Source organism: Felis catus, chromosome D4 (genome assembly GCF_018350175.1).
Source record: "Felis catus isolate Fca126 chromosome D4, F.catus_Fca126_mat1.0, whole genome shotgun sequence".
Classification (NCBI taxonomy): domain Eukaryota; kingdom Metazoa; phylum Chordata; class Mammalia; order Carnivora; family Felidae; genus Felis; species Felis catus.
In genome coordinates, this window is record NC_058380.1 from 72,918,507 (window position 1) to 72,939,721 (window position 21,215).

The window sequence follows — 21,215 nt, forward strand, 5'->3', positions numbered from 1 at the left end:
CATCCCCCACTTGTGTTCTGTCTCTCTCTGTCTCTCAAAAATAAATAAATGTAAAAAAAAAAATTAAAAAAAAAGGGGGCATGCTGATTGCCCAGCAAAAGAAATGAAAAATGAGCCAACCCACAGCGTATCAGTACAAAATTTTAGAATGAAAGTTATAAGATTTTAGAAGATTTTAAAGAAAAAGGGAGAGGGGGATGATGCACAAATGGAATAAGAATCAGAATGGCTTTGATCTAACAGCAAGGGATGAGAAAAGACAGAGGAGCTGTGAGGACAAATGATTTCCAACCTCAAATTCTCCATGCAAAATAAGGATGGGGTCAGATGCTTTAATGCCTACCCTAGTAACTACTCCAGCCTGCACTTAAACCAGTTTGAGAGCATAGTTACAGGGACTCTTACAGTGTGGCATCAGTTAGACAAAAGGGTCAGGCTTCCTGACCAACAGAAAAGGACATGTGGCTGGCTCTGTGTTGAACATCCCAAGTAGCCTCCTACCTCCTTCCCAATGGAGACCTCTGGTTTATTGATCTGTCTTTGGGACAGATCTAGGACACCCCTTTAAGAGAGGATTGACAAGAATCTCTTGAGAGAAACTCATCAGGCAACTTTGGGTTGTAAAAATGGAAACCCAGAAAGATCATGGCAATATGAAAGTATTCTATACCTTAAGAAGAGGAGTAAAAGGTAATGAATCAAATAGTTTAAAAAAATTTTTAAAAAACCCCTTATTATGGAAAATTTCAAGCACATATATAGAAGCAAAGAGAATAGTATGACAGACTCCCATATACCCATTACCCACATTCCATTTTGTTTCATCAGGTCTGAACCTTTTAAGGCTCTTGATACATGTTACGCTGTGGACAATGGAAACCGTTCCTGCTAGAATGACTCACTGTCTCTTGTATACTCTCTATAAAACTGCTAATGAAACAAACACTTTAATTAAAAAGACAAGATTGGGTCTGGCTCTCACAGTGGGCAGGGAAATGATATGAATTTCCTTATCAGTAAGGTGGAAATGACGGTAGGTATGGTGATGATAAGGATAAAACTCACATGTGAGGTCATTAGCCTGAGGCAGTTTTGTTGGTAATTATCGGAACTGAGGCTGAAAACCACAGCTCTTGACTCCACGAATTTCCTACACATTTTTCTCTATTGCATTTTTTCTACTGAGACCCTCACATTGCGTATTTAATTCTAACTTTCATTATAACTTCCAGTTATAAGTAATAAATAAGTCATGGGATGTCATGCAGGGCATGGTGACCGTCGTTAATAATACGGTATTGTGTATTTGAAAGTTGCCAGGAGAGTGGATCTTAAAGTTCTTATCAAAGACAAATTTAGAGCCATCTGTGGTGATGGATATTAACTAGTCTTATGTGGGGAACATTCACAATATATACAAATATCCAATCATTATGCTGGACACTTGGAACTTATATGATGTTATATGTCAATTATATCTCAAAAAAAAAAAAAGACATCCTGTCTTGCTTAAAATGAGCCAGAATATTTTGCTTTACTTGTAAAGTTAATAGTATCTGTTTTTGTAAACAAAAATAAAATTTTACAATCCCTGGGGTATCTTTGAATTTGTCTTTTATATAGACACATCCTCCATCAAAAATCCTCCCTTAACCTTGCTCGACTGAAAATCTGATGCATACACAGTCCTGGGATATTACAATACAAACTACTTTGTTCTTGCACTTGGCAAGTGTGTTAGTACTTAATATATATTTGTACTTGAAGTAGGATTTCATGTTTGTCATTTAGCACAGGTTTATCTGGCGTCTTTATTAGAATATAATTATATAGTGAGATACAAGCTTATGTGAGTAACTGAAGTTCTACATCAAAGAAACACTTGTTTGTTTGCTCTCTTTCTTCACCCCGTGTATGAGGCATATGTATTGAGTTTCTTATTCACTGAGCCTGAAAACATATAATCAGGTTACTCAGGCTGGGAGAATGGGAGTGTATACAGTGTTTTTTGGGAAGGTCATAGGAAGGAGGAAGTGTTGACTGGAGGTCTCTGAAACCTTAGCTCTGTCCCGTCGGTGAGCTGAACTAAGCCCGGTTATAAAGAGACAAGGTCACCTGCTCCCTTTTTTTCCAACAGGAAAAGGTCTCTGCAGAGTGGTCTGGGTAAGACAGGAGTCACTTGATGACAATGCCACGACTACATGGGTCCATGACCTCCAGCATTTTCTCCATGTAGGGCTAGACCAACACTCAACTATTTCAAATTCCTAAGGATTGTCAAGGTTCATGTGGCCGAGTCTAAGGACATTGGGAGAAGGGAATAAGTGTCTTAAGTGGCTCCTTTGCCTTTGTCTCATGATATTGCTGCTCTTCAAAAATTCTTAGCTTGATTTTTTTTAAGTTTATTTAGTTTTGAAAGAGAGTGCCAGCAAGCATGGGGGAGGGGCAGGGAGACAGGGAGAGAGAGAATCGTGAGCAGGCTCTGTGCTGTCAGTGCAGAGTCCAATGCACGGCCTGAACTCACAAACCGTGAGGTCATCACCTGAGCCCAAATCAAGAGTTGGATGCTTAACCGATTGAGCCACCCAGACACCCCTCTTAGCTGAGTTTTATTCCTCTGAGAGAGTTATATGATTCCATTTCCAAACTAACTTTGTGATTTTGGAGGTAAGTGGGATAGACTTTGCTATTCAACATGAAAACTAAACATGCAGTAGAGAGCTTGCTGGAGGCCTGGCTGCGATGTGTTTGGTATCGACTACTGGATGTTTTTCAGGACTGAGACAGTCCTTCCAGTTTTGTTTTGGCGGGGAGGTTTTGGTGTGGTGATGTTTCATCAGTCTGTTTCTCTATGATGGTCTTGAGTGGATCAAAGTGAGAATTCGTCCTCATCATTTGGAGTCAGGGGCCTGGGCCTTAGGAATTTGAAGTACATGTGGGTCAGCTGATTCCCACATGAAGAAAATGTTGGAGATCATTGAGGCTCTCCTAATGGGGCTAAGGTGAAGGCTCCTCTCTGAGTTTGAAAAGGTCTCTGGGATCATCTTGTCTCTCTTGTTTACCTTATAGATGAAGGAATAGAGCCCCACTGATAAATCTTTACTCTGTTCCATGGCCACAGTTCTCAAGAACAGTCACCTGGTATGTGTGTCTTTACTATTGGCCAAGAAGCAAACCAGATCAGTTCTAGCTTTTCAAGGCTGAGTCTCAAATTGTCTCTCTTTAAATGCACTTGTGGCTGGGTATGTTCTGTTCCATTTGGAGGTAGAAAGAAAGCACAGAAAAGGTGGGGTTGTAATCAGGCCCTGTGGAACAGATGAACAATGTTCAGTGAACAATGAGGACAGCTTGTACTAGAAAGATGGTTGAAGTCATGTATTTCAAGGATGCTGAGGAGAGAGAGTGAACGATGTGTAAGAGGGAGGCGTACCAAAGTTACCCTCAGGTCCAAGACTCAAGTTAAACACCCTGAAGATATGTGCAGGTGAGCCCTTATATGGGATTTCACATCCTATAGACTGTGTGTAAAACATAATTAGGATAGTGATACACTGGAAGAGAACATCTTAGAGTCCTTACCAAATTTTGGGCAGTGCCTTTTGAGTACTGGCATCCTTATGACCAGGACATGGGTAGGAGAAGCTTTAAGAAGGTTAGGGTAGAACTGTCTTCTTTCCCACTGCCTTATTCATAGAAAAGTGGTCAGAAAATGTTTAATTGAATTTGACATGTCAGTTTGGAGCATTAATAATTATATAACGATTGTATGTCACGTATCTTGTTATTTTTAAAAAATGGGTTTATCTACAACTCAAAGAGCATGCTTATCTCAGAGGTCTTGCTGAGTGACAAGGGTAGGGTGAGGGTCAGAAGAGGATGGTAAGGAACAGACACATGGAGGAGATGGCCTCGGTTGCAGACTTGAATCAACACGTAGGAGTTAGCTGGGCAAGGACCAGAGAATTGACCATTTTAGGCAGAAGGAGTAGCTGGTACAAAGGTCCTAAAGCAGAAATGACCTTGGTGGTCTTTGCAGACCAGAAAGGCCGGTGTGAGTGGAGTCCAGTGAGCAAGGGACCAAGTGGGAGGAGGCAAGGTCAAAGAGATAGGTAGGGGCCAGGACATGTATAGTAGTGTCTTCTTAAAGGCCATGGTTGGCAAGAGTCTGGATTTTAATCTTAGGAACAAAAGGGAAGGCGTTTGGATTTATGCGGGGGAATGACAGGATACAGTTTTTACTTTAAGCAGGCAGCTAGTGCTACAATGTGGAGAATGGGTTGTAGGGAATGATAGTGGAGGCAAGGAGACATTCAGGAGACCGTCACAGGGAGCCATGTGGCAGATAACCATGGTGGTAGAGCTTGGGCTACTTTGGTGGCTTTGGGTAGATTTTGAATGAAGGGCCAACCAGACTTGCTGCTATATTAATGTGCAGTAAGAAAAGGAAGGATTGGTGATGACCTCTAGGTTTTTGGCTTTAGCGACTGGGTGGACAGTGGTTCCTGTTCATTGGGATGGGGAAGTTCGGGGCAGAACAGATTGGGCAGTTGGGAATCAAGTTGTTTTGGCCATATTGAGTGCAAAACTGCCTATTAGTCATTAAAGTAGAGATGTCATGGCAATTGGTTATGAATTTAATTCAGAGTGAGAATAGAAATTTGGGAGTCATTTGCGAATAGATGGTGTTTAAATCCATGGGAGGGGAGTAGACCATCTAGTGAGATGAGCTCCATGTGAATAGTCTAGGTCTGGCCCTGAGGCATGACAATATTTAGTGGCCCAGTACCTAATTATGAGGAGGAACAAGTGGAAAAGGAGACTCAGAGGATTGGTAGGGTAGTAGAAGAAAAAAAGTAGAGGAAGCCAAGAGAAAAGTTTTTAGAAGGATCATGATCAATAGTGACCATTGTATTCAATAATATGGGGGTCATTGGTGATCATGATTAGAGTTGTGAGATGTAGATGCAGAAGTCTGGTTTTAAAAACAGAGTTTTTCTTTGAGTTGGAGATACTTTGAACAATGTTCCAGGATAGCTTTTTTCAAATGTCAGTTATTTGTGTGTTTTTTGCGGTCTGCCTACCTTTTTCCTTACAAGCCACAAGGTGGAGCTAATGAGTCGAGTGATTAGGCTTTACGTTTGGTCACTCATAGTGCTTTTGGGTGTGGGGATGGGTTAAACGGGTGATGGACATTATGGAGGGCACTTTTTAAGATGAGCACGGGTGTCATATGTAAGAGATGAATCACGGGGTTCTGCTTCTCAAGCTAAGACCACACTGTGTGTTAACTAACTTGAATAAAAAAAGAAAAGAAAAGAAAAAGAAAGAAAAAGAAAGCAAGGATGAAGATTTTCTGGAACATTGAGTTGGGGGGGGGGAGTCCTTTTTCCTAAACAAAAGTAATTATAGATTGAGGGCCTGATTTCTTGAAAATATGAAGAAGCAAGATGTAGAAATGTACATGATCTCAAATGTTTCAAAAAGTTAGAAAAATATGTGAAAATTAAAAATCTGAGATTCCCAGGGATGGCAGACTAAATATATAAGCTTCTTTTTCATGAGACCTCACCAAGATAACACTAGAGTGTTTTTGTTTTGTTTGAAGTATAAGGCTGCAAAGATAAAAAGCGCCAGGGGAGGAAATAGTAGCAGTACAATGGGGACTGGAAAGCAAATTGAGAGGGGATAATGGTCTCAAGTGCCTCAAAAAAGCTGCCTTTGAAGCTGACTGTGCAGGGGAAAAAACTAAGCGGCCACCTGGTTTACATCATAGAATCCTTCAAAAAAGGTCGAGAATTGGCAGTGCTAAGTTAGTAAGTACCTCTGGAATTGGGGGAGAGAAAGCTGAAGAGAAAAATTAGCCAGGAATCTGTTTAAGAAGTTAGAGCTTCTAGTTCTGACCTCCTTCCTCACACAGGGGTGACTGTCTCTTCTATACTCGGCCAGAACTGGAGGCATATTCTCTGGAGGGTAACACAGAGGGTCTCTGGACACGGGGACCCCAGGCACCGTTGAGGATGGGGGCTAAAATCCTAAAATCAGGATGTTAAGTAAAAGATTACCAAATGTTGACACTTTAGTCATCTTCCTGTGCTTGGCTCTCAGCCTTATATCTTCCCTTCAAGGATTAGAAGAGCCTTTTCTAGAAAGTCTAAACAGACCAAGAGAAGAAACTTGAAGATACTGGTATTGGAGAAGGTTCCTCAATGAAATGACCCAGCAGGGTCCCTGTAGAGAATTGTCAACAAGCCCTCAACATGCAGAGAGCTTTCAATTAGGTTTTTAGTGTTTCCCTATTGGATGAGTGGGCAGACAAGGTCACTGAATATTTAAGAGAAGGTTCTAAAATGAATACCAAGTAAAAACAAAGAAAACAAAGTATTACCGAGTGAAACATCATTGAGGGAGCAGAACGTTTCCAAGAAAAAAAGAATCATTAATATCTTCAGAAAGAGATGTCATAACAATAAAACAAGAATTTTTTAGCATCTAGAGAGCAGAGAGCTCATGGAAATTAAAACCATGATAGAAATGAGAAAAAAAAAATTAGAAGTTAAGGAAGTCGCCTGTAAAGTGAAACAAAAAGATAGATGGAGGATTTGAGACAAAAAAATACATTTGAAAATGAGAGGACCAGAGACCTCAGTATCTACCATCTGAAGAACAGGAGGGCCAGGAAGAGAAAACACAGAAATGGGAAGCATCAAAGAAGTCGTCCAAGAGAACAAACTGGAGAGTGAAGACACACCGTGTTACCAGTTGTGCCCAGAAGATGAGAGGTCCCCTTCTTTTGTGTTTTTCTTTATATTCCAAATTTTCTGTAACAAATACCTTTTTTTTTTAATTAAAAAAATTTAACTTTTGTAACAAATATCTCTTAAAACCAGGGGCAAATATGTGGTTTCAGTATTACCCACATGGCCTAGAAAATGTAACTCACAGGTGGTCCGTTTCCAATAGAATGAATGTGTCAAAAGAGCATGTCAAAAGGGACGGCCTAAGTTCAATCATTTAATCAGAAATTATGTTACCAGGACCAAGGTCGGACTCATGTTCCTGCCTGCAGGTAAATACTCTCCTAGAGGGCCACCCAAAACCTAGCTACAGGGCTATGTTGGGTATTTGATTTTTATTCCCATTTGAGCATCTTTCCTTATTACTGAACACTCATTATTCTACATGAATCCCCCTTGGGGGGGTGTTCTTTTGGGTCACCAGCCCCTGGCATATCACAGTGTGAACCATTCTGCTCTGCTGTTCTCTACGTGTGGCTGAGCAGTCCTCACTGCTCTCGTCTGCCTCCTCAACCCTGCATCCTAACGTCCCTCTTACGAAAAGATTTGAAGCTTCAAAAACCTTCCGGACGTGAGGAGGCTTTTTGGTAGCTGCTGACCTTTTGCGTTGGGAGCTGTTTTTGCACTACCTCTTCCTCCTCCCACAAGTTTGTGAGCCCACAGTCTCACCGGCCGACCGATGACTGAGCATGAGCTCTGGGGGTGGAGCTGGAATGTTGAGCTTTCCAGTCGATCCTGACCATTGCGGTATTTTCCTGGAAAAAATCCAGTACAGAGATTGAACGCCAAACCACAGAATGTGTCTGCTTTAACTTCCAGACACTGTTGTCATTGTAGTTAAGTGGTGATTATTAGCTTGTTATTAGCATTTTGGATGCCTGGTATTATATGTCCATTGTTTAACTTTCTTTTATTACGGAAAAATTGAAACGTCTAAAAGCAGAGTGGAAGTGTAACAATCCCCCACATCCCCATCTGCTTGCTCGAGCAGTTGCCCACTCATGGCCCATCTTGTTCTAGCTCTGTGCCCACCTGCTCTCCACCCCTTGGATTATTTTACTTTTATTTTATTTTATTTTATTTTATTTTATTTTATTTTATAAGTTTTCTTTATTTATTTTGAGACAGAGAGAGGGAGAATGTGCACATACAAGCAGGGGAGGGGTAGAGAGAGAGGGAGAGAGACAGAATCCCAAGCAAGCTCTGACAGCACAGAGCCCGACACGGGGCTCAGTCTCACCAACCATGAGATCATGACCTGAGGTGAAACCAAGACTTGGACACTTAACTGACTAAACCACCCAGGTGCCCCCCTTTGGATTATTTTTTTTAATGTTTATTTATTTTTGAGAGAGAGAGGGAGACACAGAATCAGAAGCAGGCTCCAGGCTCTGAGCTGTCAGCACAGAGCCCGACACGGGGCTCAAACCCATGAACCATGAGATCATGACCTGAGCCCAACTCGGATGCTCAACTGACTGAGCCACCCAGGCACTCGAACCCCTTAGATTATTTTAAAGCAAATCCCAGATATCAGAGCACTTCATACAAAAATATTTAGTACATATCTCTAAAATACAAGTGTTCTTTTAAAAAAAAGAACCACATTATCATCACACCTAAATTTTTTTCTTAAGATTTCTTCAAATATCCAATAAACTGATAAACTGTAAAACTCCAATGAAGCTGGAGTGTTCATTCCCCAGGGTCTCAGGCACTGTTTTTGTAGGTGTTTTTCCAAATCGTGATCCAAATAAAATTCATAGTTTGATATGTTTCTTAAGTATTTAAAAAATCCCTCCCCATCTATTTTTCCTTAGAATTTATTTGCTAAAAAATGGAGTCATTTTTTTTCTCTACATTTGAAAAGAAGGGTAGTGAAGTACCATATTACTAGGACCATTTCACTTTTTTTTTTTTTTCAACGTTTATTTATTTTTGGGACAGAGAGAGACAGAGCATGAACGGGGGAGGGGCAGAGAGAGAGGGAGACACAGAATCGGAAACAGGCTCCAGGCTCTGAGCCATCAGCCCAGAGCCTGACGCGGGGCTCGAACTCATGGACCGCGAGATCGTGACCTGGCTGAAGTCAGACGCTTAACCGACTGCGCCACCCAGGCGCCCCACTAGGACCATTTCAAAATCACGATGAAGGGTTCTACATTAAGAAAAACCCGCAGCATATGAGAGAAATTTGTTTCACGTCTGATTAAAAGCCGCTTCCTCCTCGAGGCCCTTCCTGGCTACTTTGTGGACAGTGCTGTCATTCCCCAAACCCTTGGCGCTTTACGTCCTGCTGTCTTATTCTCTTTTTCCTCCTCAACGCTCGGCACTGCCTCATTCACTCTGTATTAATATATTTTACTGTGTGATGTCTGCCTCCTGTCTGGAATGTGAGCTCCGTGAAGGCAAGAGTTTTGTGTGGGTTGTTCTCTGCTGTATCCCCAGGGCCTGGGTCACGAATGAAGACACAGAAAGGCAGGGCAGAAACAGGATGAGGACAGCTAGGTGGGAGAAGAGCAGACAGACGCAAAGTAGCAACGTGTCTCCATGCACGTCACCTTTGGATTTATGGTACCCACTAGAATCAGGGACCCCTAGAGAGTTCTCTGAGACGCCCAGACGGTGAATATCTCTTGCTTGTCACTCAGGGATGGAGGGACCTCTCTGTAGCTGCTGACTGGACCTCTTGGCCCCTGCAGTCTCAGGCTCAGGCCCCGTTAACCACAGGGTGGTCTGACCAGTTTTATCAACATAGCACGTGCTGTTTGGAGTAGGAGGTTGCACCTTTCAAGTCATCACCAACCGTGAGCAAAGATGCTTCCAACGAGGATGGTAGTCTTAGTTCAGCTGGATCCAGAACATGTTTCCCAACCTGTAGCGTGGTTGGGATCCCAGTCAGACTGGGAAACCCCACGCTGTGGGAACTCACTCAGGAACTGCCTGAGTGAGTCACCACTGTGCTGCTAGCAGTGTGACGTCAGCCAGGTCCCTCGGCTGTACCTTAGTGTTCCCATCTATAAAATGGGGATAATACCCTTTTACTTCTGCAGGGTCATCGTGAGTCTTTTCTGCTGTCCAGTGAGGTGGGGATGTATGTGCAAATCCTCCAGCAGCCTGCATGAGAAGGCAGCATTCTGGTCACTTCAGGTGACGTGGGGGTAGCAGGTGACCGAGGAGCCAGGGAGGGCCCACGCTAACTAGGGGAAGGAGTGTGGCTGAATCTGGGGATCCCCTCACCTGCTTTAGGAGAGGGAGAGGAGATAAATTTTGTCTGGTGTGGCTGTGTGAGGCTGACATCTCTTGCCATCCCTCCCCTTCTCGGGTCTTGGCATCCTCAGCAGAGAATCTTGGAACGGAACGGGGGGACAGGAAGTCCCACACTGTGCTGACTGGATTCCAGGGCATTGTTCTGAGAGCATTTCTAGCTTTGGTTATGCGGTTCTTGCCACAACTGACAGAGACTATATCACTGGAGCAGCTCAACCCGTTCCTAGCCTGGGTATGTGCTTTTTCCAGGCGGATATGAGGTGTGCCATGAGGGGAGTCCACGGCAGTGATGAGGAGGCCAGTCGGCCCCTCCCTGCTGTCCCGTCATGCCTTGGGGAACCGCGTAAGTGTCTCCATGGATAGCACTGTGTGTTTCTTTCTCTTGGGTAGAGATTACAAGTTTTTATTACTGCTGGTACCAGACTAGTAGATTTAGAATATTTTCTGGGTTCTATGAAATCCATAAAAGACCCCTAACTTTTTTGTGTTTTTACTGTATGTATCTATGTGCTGTCCAATATGGCGGCCACTAGCCAGAGGTGGCTATTTAAGTTTAAATTCAAATCAGTTAAATACAAGTTTAAATCCAGTTCCTCGCTCAGACCAGCCAGTTTCAAGAGGTCAATCAGCAGGTGGGGCTAATGGCCCCTGTATTAAGTGTGGATTATGGGCAGTTTCCAGCATCAGGAGAGAGTTGTGTGGAACAGCACTGCAAACATCCCTACTCAAAGCTTGATGGGTGTGGGGAGGGAACTTCAGAGCACTCAGGAGAAAGATGAGTGGCAAGCAAAAGATAAGTTCTTGTAAGTTTTACCTCATGTTCTTCTCAAGGTAAAACTCTTCTCAAAGGAGATACTTCAGGGGAAGACTTGAGTTTGCCTGTATTGGCACATTGCATGAGAAGGTTTCCCCCCAGAGCGCACTCAGCTGTCCAGCTGCTCCTCACTCTTTAGCACATTATCAGGGACACAAGGTGCCCCCCGCCTAGCCAGGGAATGGCTCCTCCTGGCCTGACTTCATACTGTGCTGGAGGGAGCCTATGGGAAAAGCATGAGATTAGAAACTTCCGTAGCGCTTTGTGACTTCTGAGGTAGTGGGCGAGAAGATTCTTAATCACTCTTAATTTGCTGTTCATGCTTCTTACACTCAAAGAAGGAAAAAGAAACCCTTGGAGAAGCAGATGTTTTTCTAGACTGTGGATTGCATCCTTTTCTGTCCTACCGAGTGTGGTCTTAGTAGCTGAGCCAGAACCAGGTGAGGCAAAAGAGACGCCCAGGGCACAGATTTAGGGAGATGCTCAGCTCAGGTGCCGACCTTGCACTTACAGGAGCCCGAGAGAGATTTTTCTCCTTAAATTTTGCATCGTGGGCACCTGGCTTGCCTCATCCTGGTCCTGTCTAGGCTGGCCCTATTTGAGCTCGTTTATCACTCACTCTAGATGACGCACCATGTGGTTCTAGGGATTCTGGACTTGTACATAGATGCAGCTCTGTACTATGCACCTCTTCCCTAGCTGGAACCCCTCAGGTAGGGGCTGTATCTCTTTGATCTTTGCATACGTGGTCCAGAGGGGTGGACAGATGAGCGGCTCTTGGATCAATGAGCGAATCAGTCCACCAGCGATCAACTCAATGAATCAGAGTCCAGAACTCTCCTGACATAGACTTTTCCGTGAACGGTTCAGAGAACATCCTGGATTGTCACTCTCCAGGCTCCACAGCTGAGTCCTCTCTGCACACAGAGAAGCTGAGACCTCTCATCAGTGTGGCTGAGGATGGGCACTGTCCCCCGCTTGTCCTTGTCCGGAGCTTCAGTTGCCTTCAGTATCAGGCTGTTACTGTGCTGGAAATCTCTGACAACAGGCCGCCCCTCTTCCACCCCACTTCCTCCGGAGTCCGTGTCACAAGCCTGTGTCACACCACAGCCAGACTGTCCCGGGAGCACGCGGCTGGGCCTCCTGCGCCGTGATTTGGGGGAGGAAAGGGGTCGCGAATCAACTGCCTGGGCCTTGGAGGCTCCTTTGTGAACTCTGTGTTACATTCTTCCCCTCTCTCCTCCCGCAGAGCGTACTGAAGAAGAGGGACCAAGTGCAAGCAGAGTACGAAGCCAAACTAGAAGCTGTGGCCCTGAGGAAGGAAGACCGCCCCAAGGTCAGGGGAGCCCCTGAGGGAGGGCTGGGCTCCACAAGGCTGCAGTGGCCTCGCTGGCGCTGAGTGAAGCCTTGTCCCCAGATCCACACAGCTAAGGTGGTCAGTGCCAGCTGGGCTGTGTTCACACTGTCATTTTTTCCTGTTTGTTCTCTTTGATGTCTTATTTCTGGAAGTTTCTTTTTCTTTTTTTTTTAATTTTGTTTTTTTAAATTTACATCCAAATTAGTTAGCATATGGTGGAACAATGATTTCAGGAGTAGATTCCTTAGTGCCCCTTACCCATTTAGCCCATCCCCCCCTCACAACCCTTCCTGTAACCCTCAGTTTGTTCTCCATATTTATGAGTCTCTTCTGTTTTGTCCCCCTCCCTGTTTTTATATTATTTTTGTTTCCCTTCCCTTATGTTCATCTGTTTTGTCTCTTAAAGTCCTCATATGAGTGAAGTCATATGATATTTGTCTTTCTCTGACTGACTAATTTCACTTAGCATAATACCCTCTAGTTCCATCCACATTGTTGCAAATGGCAAGATTTCATTCTTTTTGATTGCCGAGTAATACTCCATTGTATATATATACCATGTCTTCTTTATCCATTCATCCATCGATGGTCATTTGGGCTCTTTCCATACTTTGGCTATTGTTGATAGTGCTGCTATAAACATGGGGGTGCCTGTGTCCCTTTGAAACAGCAATTCCTGGAAGCACGGAGGGTTGTTTTCTGCTGTTTCCTGAGTTTTTTTTTTTTTTTAAGACTTTCAGCGTTGCCATTCAAGGGCATTTCCTGTCTGTAAAACGGGATTGACGAGAAAGGGAAGAACAGTCTAGATCAGTGTTCTCACAAGTGTGGTTTGCTTACTCATCCATAAGCTGTCGCCAATCCATGACAGGAAAGGTGCAGAAGCTGAGAGTCAGCAGTTTTATAGCAATTTGACACTTGTTGAACACTGAGCATGAGTGTTGTCAAACTAGCTCACGTGGAGCAAACTACACACTAGTTATGCATAGTAGGTCTACAGCTCTGTCGTGTTGGGGAAAAAAGCCACCGAATAGTGGATCTTTACCACAAAGTTTAAGAAGCACTGATTGAACTTAGTTAAGATACCCCAGCTACAGGGCTCTGGGTCTAGATAGAGGATCATACTGTAAAAATGCATCTGGTGTACTAGTCCTTGCCATGTGTTGCCTTTTCCTTCCCCCAGCCGGGATTAAAGACAAGAGTAGTAATAGCCGATGTGCGAGCGCTTACAACGTGCTAAGCTCTTTACCTTATCTCACTCCATACGACAGTCATGTGGTTTGGGAGCCGTTATTATTCCCATTTGAGAGATGAGCAAACCAAGGCCCACGATCTCACAGCTAGCAAGTATGAGAGCCAGGATGAAATCCTGCAGCCTGACCTTAGCACCTTGCCAGTTACCATTATGTTACTGTGTTCCTTTTTGTTTGCAATTGGAAGGTATAGTCGTTTTCTAAAAGGGGGTGGGGTAGGGAATGTTATTAAAAAAATAAATAGCAGGGGCCCAGGGTTCTGGGAAGTAGTTTTACATCAGAACTGTTTCTCTTCCTCTGCCTTGGTTCTTGCTGCTGTGGTAGCCATACTGTGATACACCCAGAAAGGAACCAGCTGTGGAAATTGGAAACCCAAACCTCAGAAGTGGTACACCCTGGCTCCATATAGCAGTTTTTTTTTTTTAGTTTATTTTATTGATTTTGAGAGAGAAAGAGCGCATGAGTCAGTGTGCGAGTGGGGGAGGGGCAGAGAGAGAGGGGAAGAGAGAGAGAGAGAGAGAGAGAGAGAGAGAGAGAGAATCCCAAGCAGGCTCCATGCAGCCAGCGTGGAGCCTGATGCAGGGCTCAAACTCACAAACTGAGATCATGACCTGAGCTGAAATCAAGAGTTGGACACTTAACTGACTGAGCCACGCAGGTGCCCCCATATGGTATTAAAATATATATATATGTAAATTGTTTCACACGGTCACCACAACAGTCATCTGAGGCCCAGAGGGAAGGCATTATTCTTCCCCATTTCATGGGTGAGGAAAGAGCCACAAAGCAGCTTGATGAATTGCCCAGCTTTGTTGATACCCAAGGTCTTTATCCAGTGTGCTGGGCGCAGCAGACATACAATACATGCCTGTGGCATGGCCGCCCGTGTCACCCGTGGTGACCTACATGAGAGTGAAGTCTGCATACATCTGATGGAAATCCAGATGATACGGAGAGGGACTCTTGTCACTGGCCCAGTGTGTGTAGCTGGGACTTGGCCAGAATGCTAGGCACCTCTCTTCCATTCCTCTTGCCACAGGCTGTTGGCCTGCTTCCGTCCTGTGTGTTGGGACCATGATGGGAATGCAGCTGTGTGCACAGCCACCCTCCGTCTTCCAGCTGCCCGTTGCCTTGACTAGTTCCTAGCCATCCCTGTGATATTCTGGAACACGGTGCCATTTGCTGAGCCCATATCTCCGTCTCATTTAAAGGAATGACAGGAAATACTGTGTTTATAGATTTCAAAATTTCATTTCAACAATTTAGCTTTCCAATATAAATATAGAAGTCACTTTTCCTAGCTAGGGAGGGAGGGCTAGCACATTCTGTCACTGGCCTAGCTTGGAAGCCGAAGACCCTGTCTTTGGAAGATGTTCTGACAGCATTCATCGCTGCTCACCGCTGAATACAAGCTTTCTCGCAGGCTGGTTTGTCATTTAATCTCTGTTGAGCTCCGTACGGAACAGTTCCTTTGTAAAGACAGGAGCCGAAGGTTATGAATAATACGCCACAGTAAATGCTGACCTTGTCCTGGCTTGCCGGCTGCCTAAAGGTCACAGCGCCTTGGAACAGATGGAGCCCAGGGAGCGGCCATTTCTGGCTCCCACGTTCCAGCCAGACAAGCTGCGTGGGCTCCTTTCTAACGCTCTCCACCTCTTGCCGGCCTGGGTGCCTCCTCTTCTCCCAGTGGGTGTCAAAATCTTCTTGCTGTTGCTATTTTCACCTTCCCAGAGCATCACCTATAGGACTCTTCTCTTGATCACAGGAGTTCTTGGAAGAGGGGGAGGGGTTTCCTCCCAGCCGGTGAGACTAAGTAGGTGGCCTAAACACGCCTCCGTTCTCTCACCACACTGTGGGCGAGCAGTCTTGGTCTGCCCTCTTTCTGGCAAGACACTGAGCCATGCCAGTGCTCATTTTGCCGTTTTTTAGCAATTGTGGTAATTAGCAAAACAGGGACTGTCGTCACGGGGGTGGTGGTGCCCATGAGTGTGCTCTCACCTCCAGGTTTGGATCTGGGACAGCAGCTACTTTGGTGGGTGGAGGAGGGCTCCGTTGGCGGCCTCTGCAAATGGAAAAGGGTTTGGTAGAAAGAGCACAGAATTTGGACTCCGATCACCCTGGGTTCAGTTCCCCAGCTCCTCAGCTCCGTCTCCCCGCTTGCACTGGTTTGCTCATTAGCCCTGTGGGCTTCATACGAGTGACTTGTGGAGACGTGAAGGTCAGCGCAGCAGTGTCTGACGGAGGAGCCGACGCTCCATTGGTGGAGCCTCTGCTTCCCATACCAGCTCCGCTCGTCTCTAGGAGGAGTGCTGACCGAGAACCTCGTTTTCTGGTTTGTTGCCCTTATGGTTTTTGTTTTTAACTTTGCTTTAAAAAATTTTTTTTGACTGCCCTGTTTTAGGCATGGTTTCCTTGCGTTCTAAAGTTTCCCCTGCCTTCCCAGCCCTCCCGAATGCCTGTCCTCCCTGACAGCCCATCAGAGGTACCTAGGAAGTGAGTAGCTGAAGGTTTTGCCGTGCTTTGTTTCGTGTGTGTGTGTGTGTGTGTGTGTGTGTGTGTTTATAAAGTTTATTTATTTATTCTGAGGGGAGGGGAAGAGAGAGAGACAGGGAGAGAGAAAGGATCCCAAGCAGGCTCTGTGCTACCAGCCCAGAGCCCGATGCAGGGCCCAAACTCTCAAGCCGTGAGATCATGACCTGAGCCAAAATCAAGAGTCAGACACTCAATGGACTGAGCCACCCAGGTGACCCTGTTTTGTGTGGTTTTGAGCTCCACTTCCCAGAGCTACCACTGGTGAGAGAAAAGCCAGAGTGTCAGGAAGTGGGTTAGGGCGATTCTTAGCCCCAAGGACCTGGCGGACTCTGTCAGTGACTATGGCGGGAACAGCCTTGTTCATAGGTCCGTCATGGGGATACAGGAAAGAGAGTATCTTGCCCAAAGACGGGCAGTTTTCACAGGGGTCTGGGTGTGTTAACAACATCTGAGGGATGTAGCAAGCCTAGGGAATTACCTGTTTAGAGGTTGAAATCTTGAAAAGAGGCTCTAAAGAGTGAGGGCAAGTTGATTTTTGTGAAGCCGTGGAGTGGCTCACTGATCAGTGATCACTGATCACCTTTCCAAAACCCAGAAGAGAGAAGTGGCCTTGCAGGTCTCCTCGGCCCTCACTGCGAATTTCACACCAGGGTGGCTGCGTTAGGAAGAAGGGGAGGGATCCTGTGGCCCCCCCTGCTGGCTGGAAGCCCTGTGGCTGTGGCTTGTCCGTGTGTGGGGGGTGAGCCTAGAGCTGAGGGCAAATGTTAGTATCATAGAACTTAAAGTTTTGCTTGTTGTTAGGGTTGAGAAAACTCAGCAGACTCTGAAGAGGTTTCTTCTCAGGCAAGCGGACATTTGAATTGCGTAGACTCGACTTACCTCATTTTAGCTTTGATGTCGGCGAAATGATAGGCACTTACTGGGCTGCCTTCTGCTGCACTTGTCAGGACCGCAGACTTGTGGAAATCCTCGAATATGATCCTCCCTAGAAGCCAGGGAGGACAGCAAAGCTGCTACTAGAAACAAAGAGGGGCTGAGGAATTGCATTTCAAACTGGACGGGAAGCTTATACGCTAACACGAACAATAGGAGTGAACGTGAAGGGAAGACTCCTTTCGACGCCAACATATTCATGTGAATTTCCTTCCCACCCTGCTCCCAAACCCACAAAAATGCTTGAGCTCATCCCACATTACCCCTCTCCCATCCCTCCAACAACCCATATTCTGTAACGAAAATTCTCACGAGAGAGAAGGGAGCCACTGTGACAAACGCAGCCTTGTTATCTACTTAGAGGTGTTATCTTTTGGAGTCTTACCTGGTGATTTTTTTCTGTTGTTCGTGTCTTGTGATAAGTGACAGCCAGCCGTCAGCATTGGGTATCACGATTGCCACGTCCTTCAGACACAAGATAGCACAACTCTGATGACACCTCAGTCAAAAAATTAAAACACAGATGAGCAATGCTGGTTGTCCCTGGTCAGCGAACCGATGGTTACAAGGACACCATCCAGGAAGAAACAAAAGGGGGAACACCGGGAGCCTGAGTGTGCGGGCCAGCCGCCTTCCTCTTCATTAAGTTGGGCACCTTCAGTAGCTGGTTGCTTCAGACAGCTCATCCCAACTCCTGGTTCCTCTTGGTCCCTTCTTTTCCACCCTCCCCTCTCCTCCTCCTTCCTTCACCTCCTCCTCCCCTCTCCTCCTTCTCCATCCTTGTGTTTCTATGGCTCTGCTCACTCTGACTTCCTTCCTGCTTCTGGGCTCATTTTTCTTAGTATCCTTTGCTGATCCCCTTATTAACCCTACAGATTTAGGCTTCTCCATGAATTCCACCCTTTGACCCTCCAACCCTCTCTTTGGTTTCCCCATATATTAAAAAATTTTTGCATCATGGCAAGATACACATAACCAAAATCACCGTCTTTACTGTTTTTAAGTGTACAGTTCAGTCATGTTAAGTAAATCCACACCGTTGTGCAATGGGTCTCCAGAGTACTTTTTTTATCTTGAGGAACTGAAATTCTGTACCCATTAAATTAGTCCCCATTTCCCCCTCCTCCCAGCCCCTGGAAACCACCATCGTGCTTTCTGTCTCTAGGAGTTTGACTACTCTATCACCTCTTGTAAGTAGAATCATATAATATTCGTTTGTTGTCATAACTGGCTTATTTCACTCAGCAAAATGTCCTCAAGGTTCATCCATGTTGTGGCATGTCAGAATTTTCTTCCTCTTTAAGGCTGAAGAATATTCCACTGTATGTCTGTACCCCTTTTTGTTTATTCATCCATCTGTGGACAGATGCTTGAGTTGCTTTCACCCTTATCTGTTGTGAATATTGCAGTGGATATGGGAGGACAGATATCTCCGTGAGATCCTGCTTTCAGTCTTTTAGTATTCACTCAGAAATGGAATCGCCAGGGATGCCTGACTGGCTCAGTCAGTAGAGCACGTGACTCTTGATCTTGAGGTTGTGATTTCCAACCCCCCCTGGGTGGAGAGATTACTTAAAGATAAAATCTTAGGGTTACCTGGGTGACTCAGTCAGTTAAGCATCCAACTCTTGATTTCAGCTCAGATCATGATCTCACGGTTGTGGGATTGAGCCCCGTGTCCAGCTCTGTGCTGAGCGTGGAACCTTCTTGGGATTCTCTCTCTCTTTCTGTCTCTCTCTCTCTCTCTCTCTCTCCCTCTTGCTTTCTCTCTCTTTCAGTAAACTTAAAAAAATAAGAATAGGGGCAACTGGGTGGCTCATTCAGTTTAGCATCCAACTTTGGCTCACGTCATGATTTTGTGGTTCGTGAACTTGAGCCCCACGTTGGGCTCTGTGCTGACAGCTCAGAACCTGGGGCCTGCTTCAGATTCCGTGTCTCCCTCTCACTCTGCCCTTCACCTGCTTGCCCTCTGTCTCTGTCTCTCTCTCTCAAAAATAAAATAAACCTTAAAAAATATGTTTTAAATAGAAAATTAAAAAAAAATAAGATCTTAAAAAAAAGAAGTTGAATTGCTGGATCATATGGTGACTCCATTTTTGTTTTTTTGAGGAAGTGCCGTACTAAAGTTTTACACAAGTGCAGGGGTTCCAATTTCCTACATCCTGGCCAACACTTATTTTGTTGTTGTTGTAGTAGCCGTCTTAGTGGATTTGAGGTGGTTCTCACTGTGGTTTTGATTTGCATTTCCCTGATGATTAGGGATGTGCAGTGATTTTTTAATAGGCTCGCTGGCCATTTGTAGATCTTCCTTGGATAAATATCCATTTAAGTCCTTTGTCCATATTCAAACCAGGTGGTTGCTATGGTTGAGTTGTCTCAGCCCCCTCTTGGGTCGGGGGGTGGGGCTCACCCTTCCCGTGGCTGTAGCTGCCTCCTTTTTCTGGTCCACGGACCTGTCCTTTATCCTGAGCCCCACGATGCATTGTCGCCCCCCCCAGTCACCCAGACTGTAAACTTCAGGCTCCTCTCTGACAGCTGTGTCTTATTTCTCACGTGCAGTGGGTTGCCACATCTGTCAGTTGTGTCTCCACCAGGTTAGTCTGATCTGCCGTCTCCCTTGTTGCGTTACAGCTGCCACCCTGGTTGCAGGGCACCTGGGGTGATCTCGTGCCAGTATATTTTGGTGTTGACTCATCTCTGATCTCTGGTGAAATCTCAGGGTGAGGTAGCATGGGTGAAGAGTGGTGCAAAGTATGAAAGAATATATTTAATAATGTTTTATATTTGGAAGACAAAAAAGAAACCTTTTTGTATGACATGGAATAAAGTTCATAATGTTCATTCTTGCTGGAGGGGCTAGGCACATGCACTTACATCTTGTAAGAATAGCAATTTACAATATCGATACTGATCCGAACTAAGAAATATTTGGGGGGCATTTAATCTATGCCGGGCACCAAGTATTCTATGTATATTATCTTGTTCAACCTCATAGTAACTTTATAAGGTGGTTGGTATTATCCGGAAACAGAAGCTGAGGCATGGAGAGGCCCAACATCACCCATCTAGGAAGTGGTACCTGTGGTATTCAAATTCTGGAAGTCTGGCTCTAGAACTGTTTGTATAGTTAGAGGAAGCACAGGCTTTTCTATTTTCCAAAAAAGGGGGCAGCTGACCAAACCTGGCCTCAGGAACCCAGCCTTCTTGTTCTTTACTCTGTACCACTCCCCCCGCCGCCACCCCTGCCGCCATCTTGCTGGCTGGCGTTCTCTCTCTATGCTTTTGTGGGCACTGTAGCCTGTGAGCTATTCCTGAGGTGGGCCCAGGCATTGTCTCCCTCTCTCACCTGTACATACTGTCACTCTGGAGTGCCCTCCTCCCACTGTCTCCTCAGCGGGATTGATTCTTCAAGGAGGCCTGATCCCTCATCCAACTGCACTGGCTGTCCAGGTCCCCCTCAGCGTGCTTACCGCGGGGCTGGGTGAAGAGAAGGTACCAGTAACCTCTCACCCTGATGTCCAGGCACCTTTAGTGCCTTCCCAGCTCAACTGTAGGCACCCTGAGACGAGAGCCATCTACCGAGAGCAAAGTACCTCGGTCTTCCTCCGTGCCAAGCACAGAGTACGTCGTGAAAATGATGAGTCCCAAATGTTTCCCAAATTGAGGCTCAGGTAATCATAAAATCCAGAGCCATGGTTTTGAGTCTTAACTTTCAAAAAATATTTATTTATTTATTTTGAGAGAGCGTGTGCATGAACAGGGGAGGGACAGAGAAAGAAAGGGAGAGAGAGAGAGAATCCCAAGCAGGCTCCACACTGTCAGTGCAGTCTGACACGGGGACCCAAACCCACGCACTGTGAGATCGTGACCTGAGCTGAAATCAAAAGTCAGACGTTTAACCGACTGAGTCACCCAGCTGCCCCTTGACTCTTAATTTTTGTGGGTCAACCAGAATTCCCGTCTTCAGAACCGACCTGGGAATCTTTCCTAGAAAAGAATTCCTTTGTATCAGAGACCCTGGCCTCCCTCTTCTCAGCGGGCCCTGACCAGGTTCCCTTTTCAGACCTTTGCTTTCCCTCCTGGCCACAGCAGTTTTGTTAAGCAAAGAGGAAGTTGCTCCAGGGAACTTGCACCTTGATGCTGAAATGCGCAGGAGCCAGGAGAGGAATAAGGGAGGTGGACTGTGCCTGCTGGAGAGTGAGGCCCGGACACGCTGGCTCACGGGGCCTCCGCTGAGGCTGGGTCACTGTGTTCCTGGGGAAGGC

The 21,215-nt window shown here is 45.5% G+C and overlaps 1 protein-coding gene across 6 annotated transcripts in view; it reads left to right on the forward strand.

Annotated features, from left to right (window-relative positions):
- Nucleotides 1-21,215, forward strand: part of SNX30 (sorting nexin family member 30) — a 118,615-nt gene that overhangs the window by 87,461 nt on the left and 9,939 nt on the right. For all 6 annotated transcript variants that reach the window (XM_045043953.1, XM_045043955.1, XM_023242574.2 and 3 more), the window contains exon 7: nt 12,128-12,214. In XM_045043953.1, the coding sequence (XP_044899888.1) occupies nt 12,128-12,214 (87 nt within the window). The remainder of the gene's footprint in view (nt 1-12,127; nt 12,215-21,215) is intronic.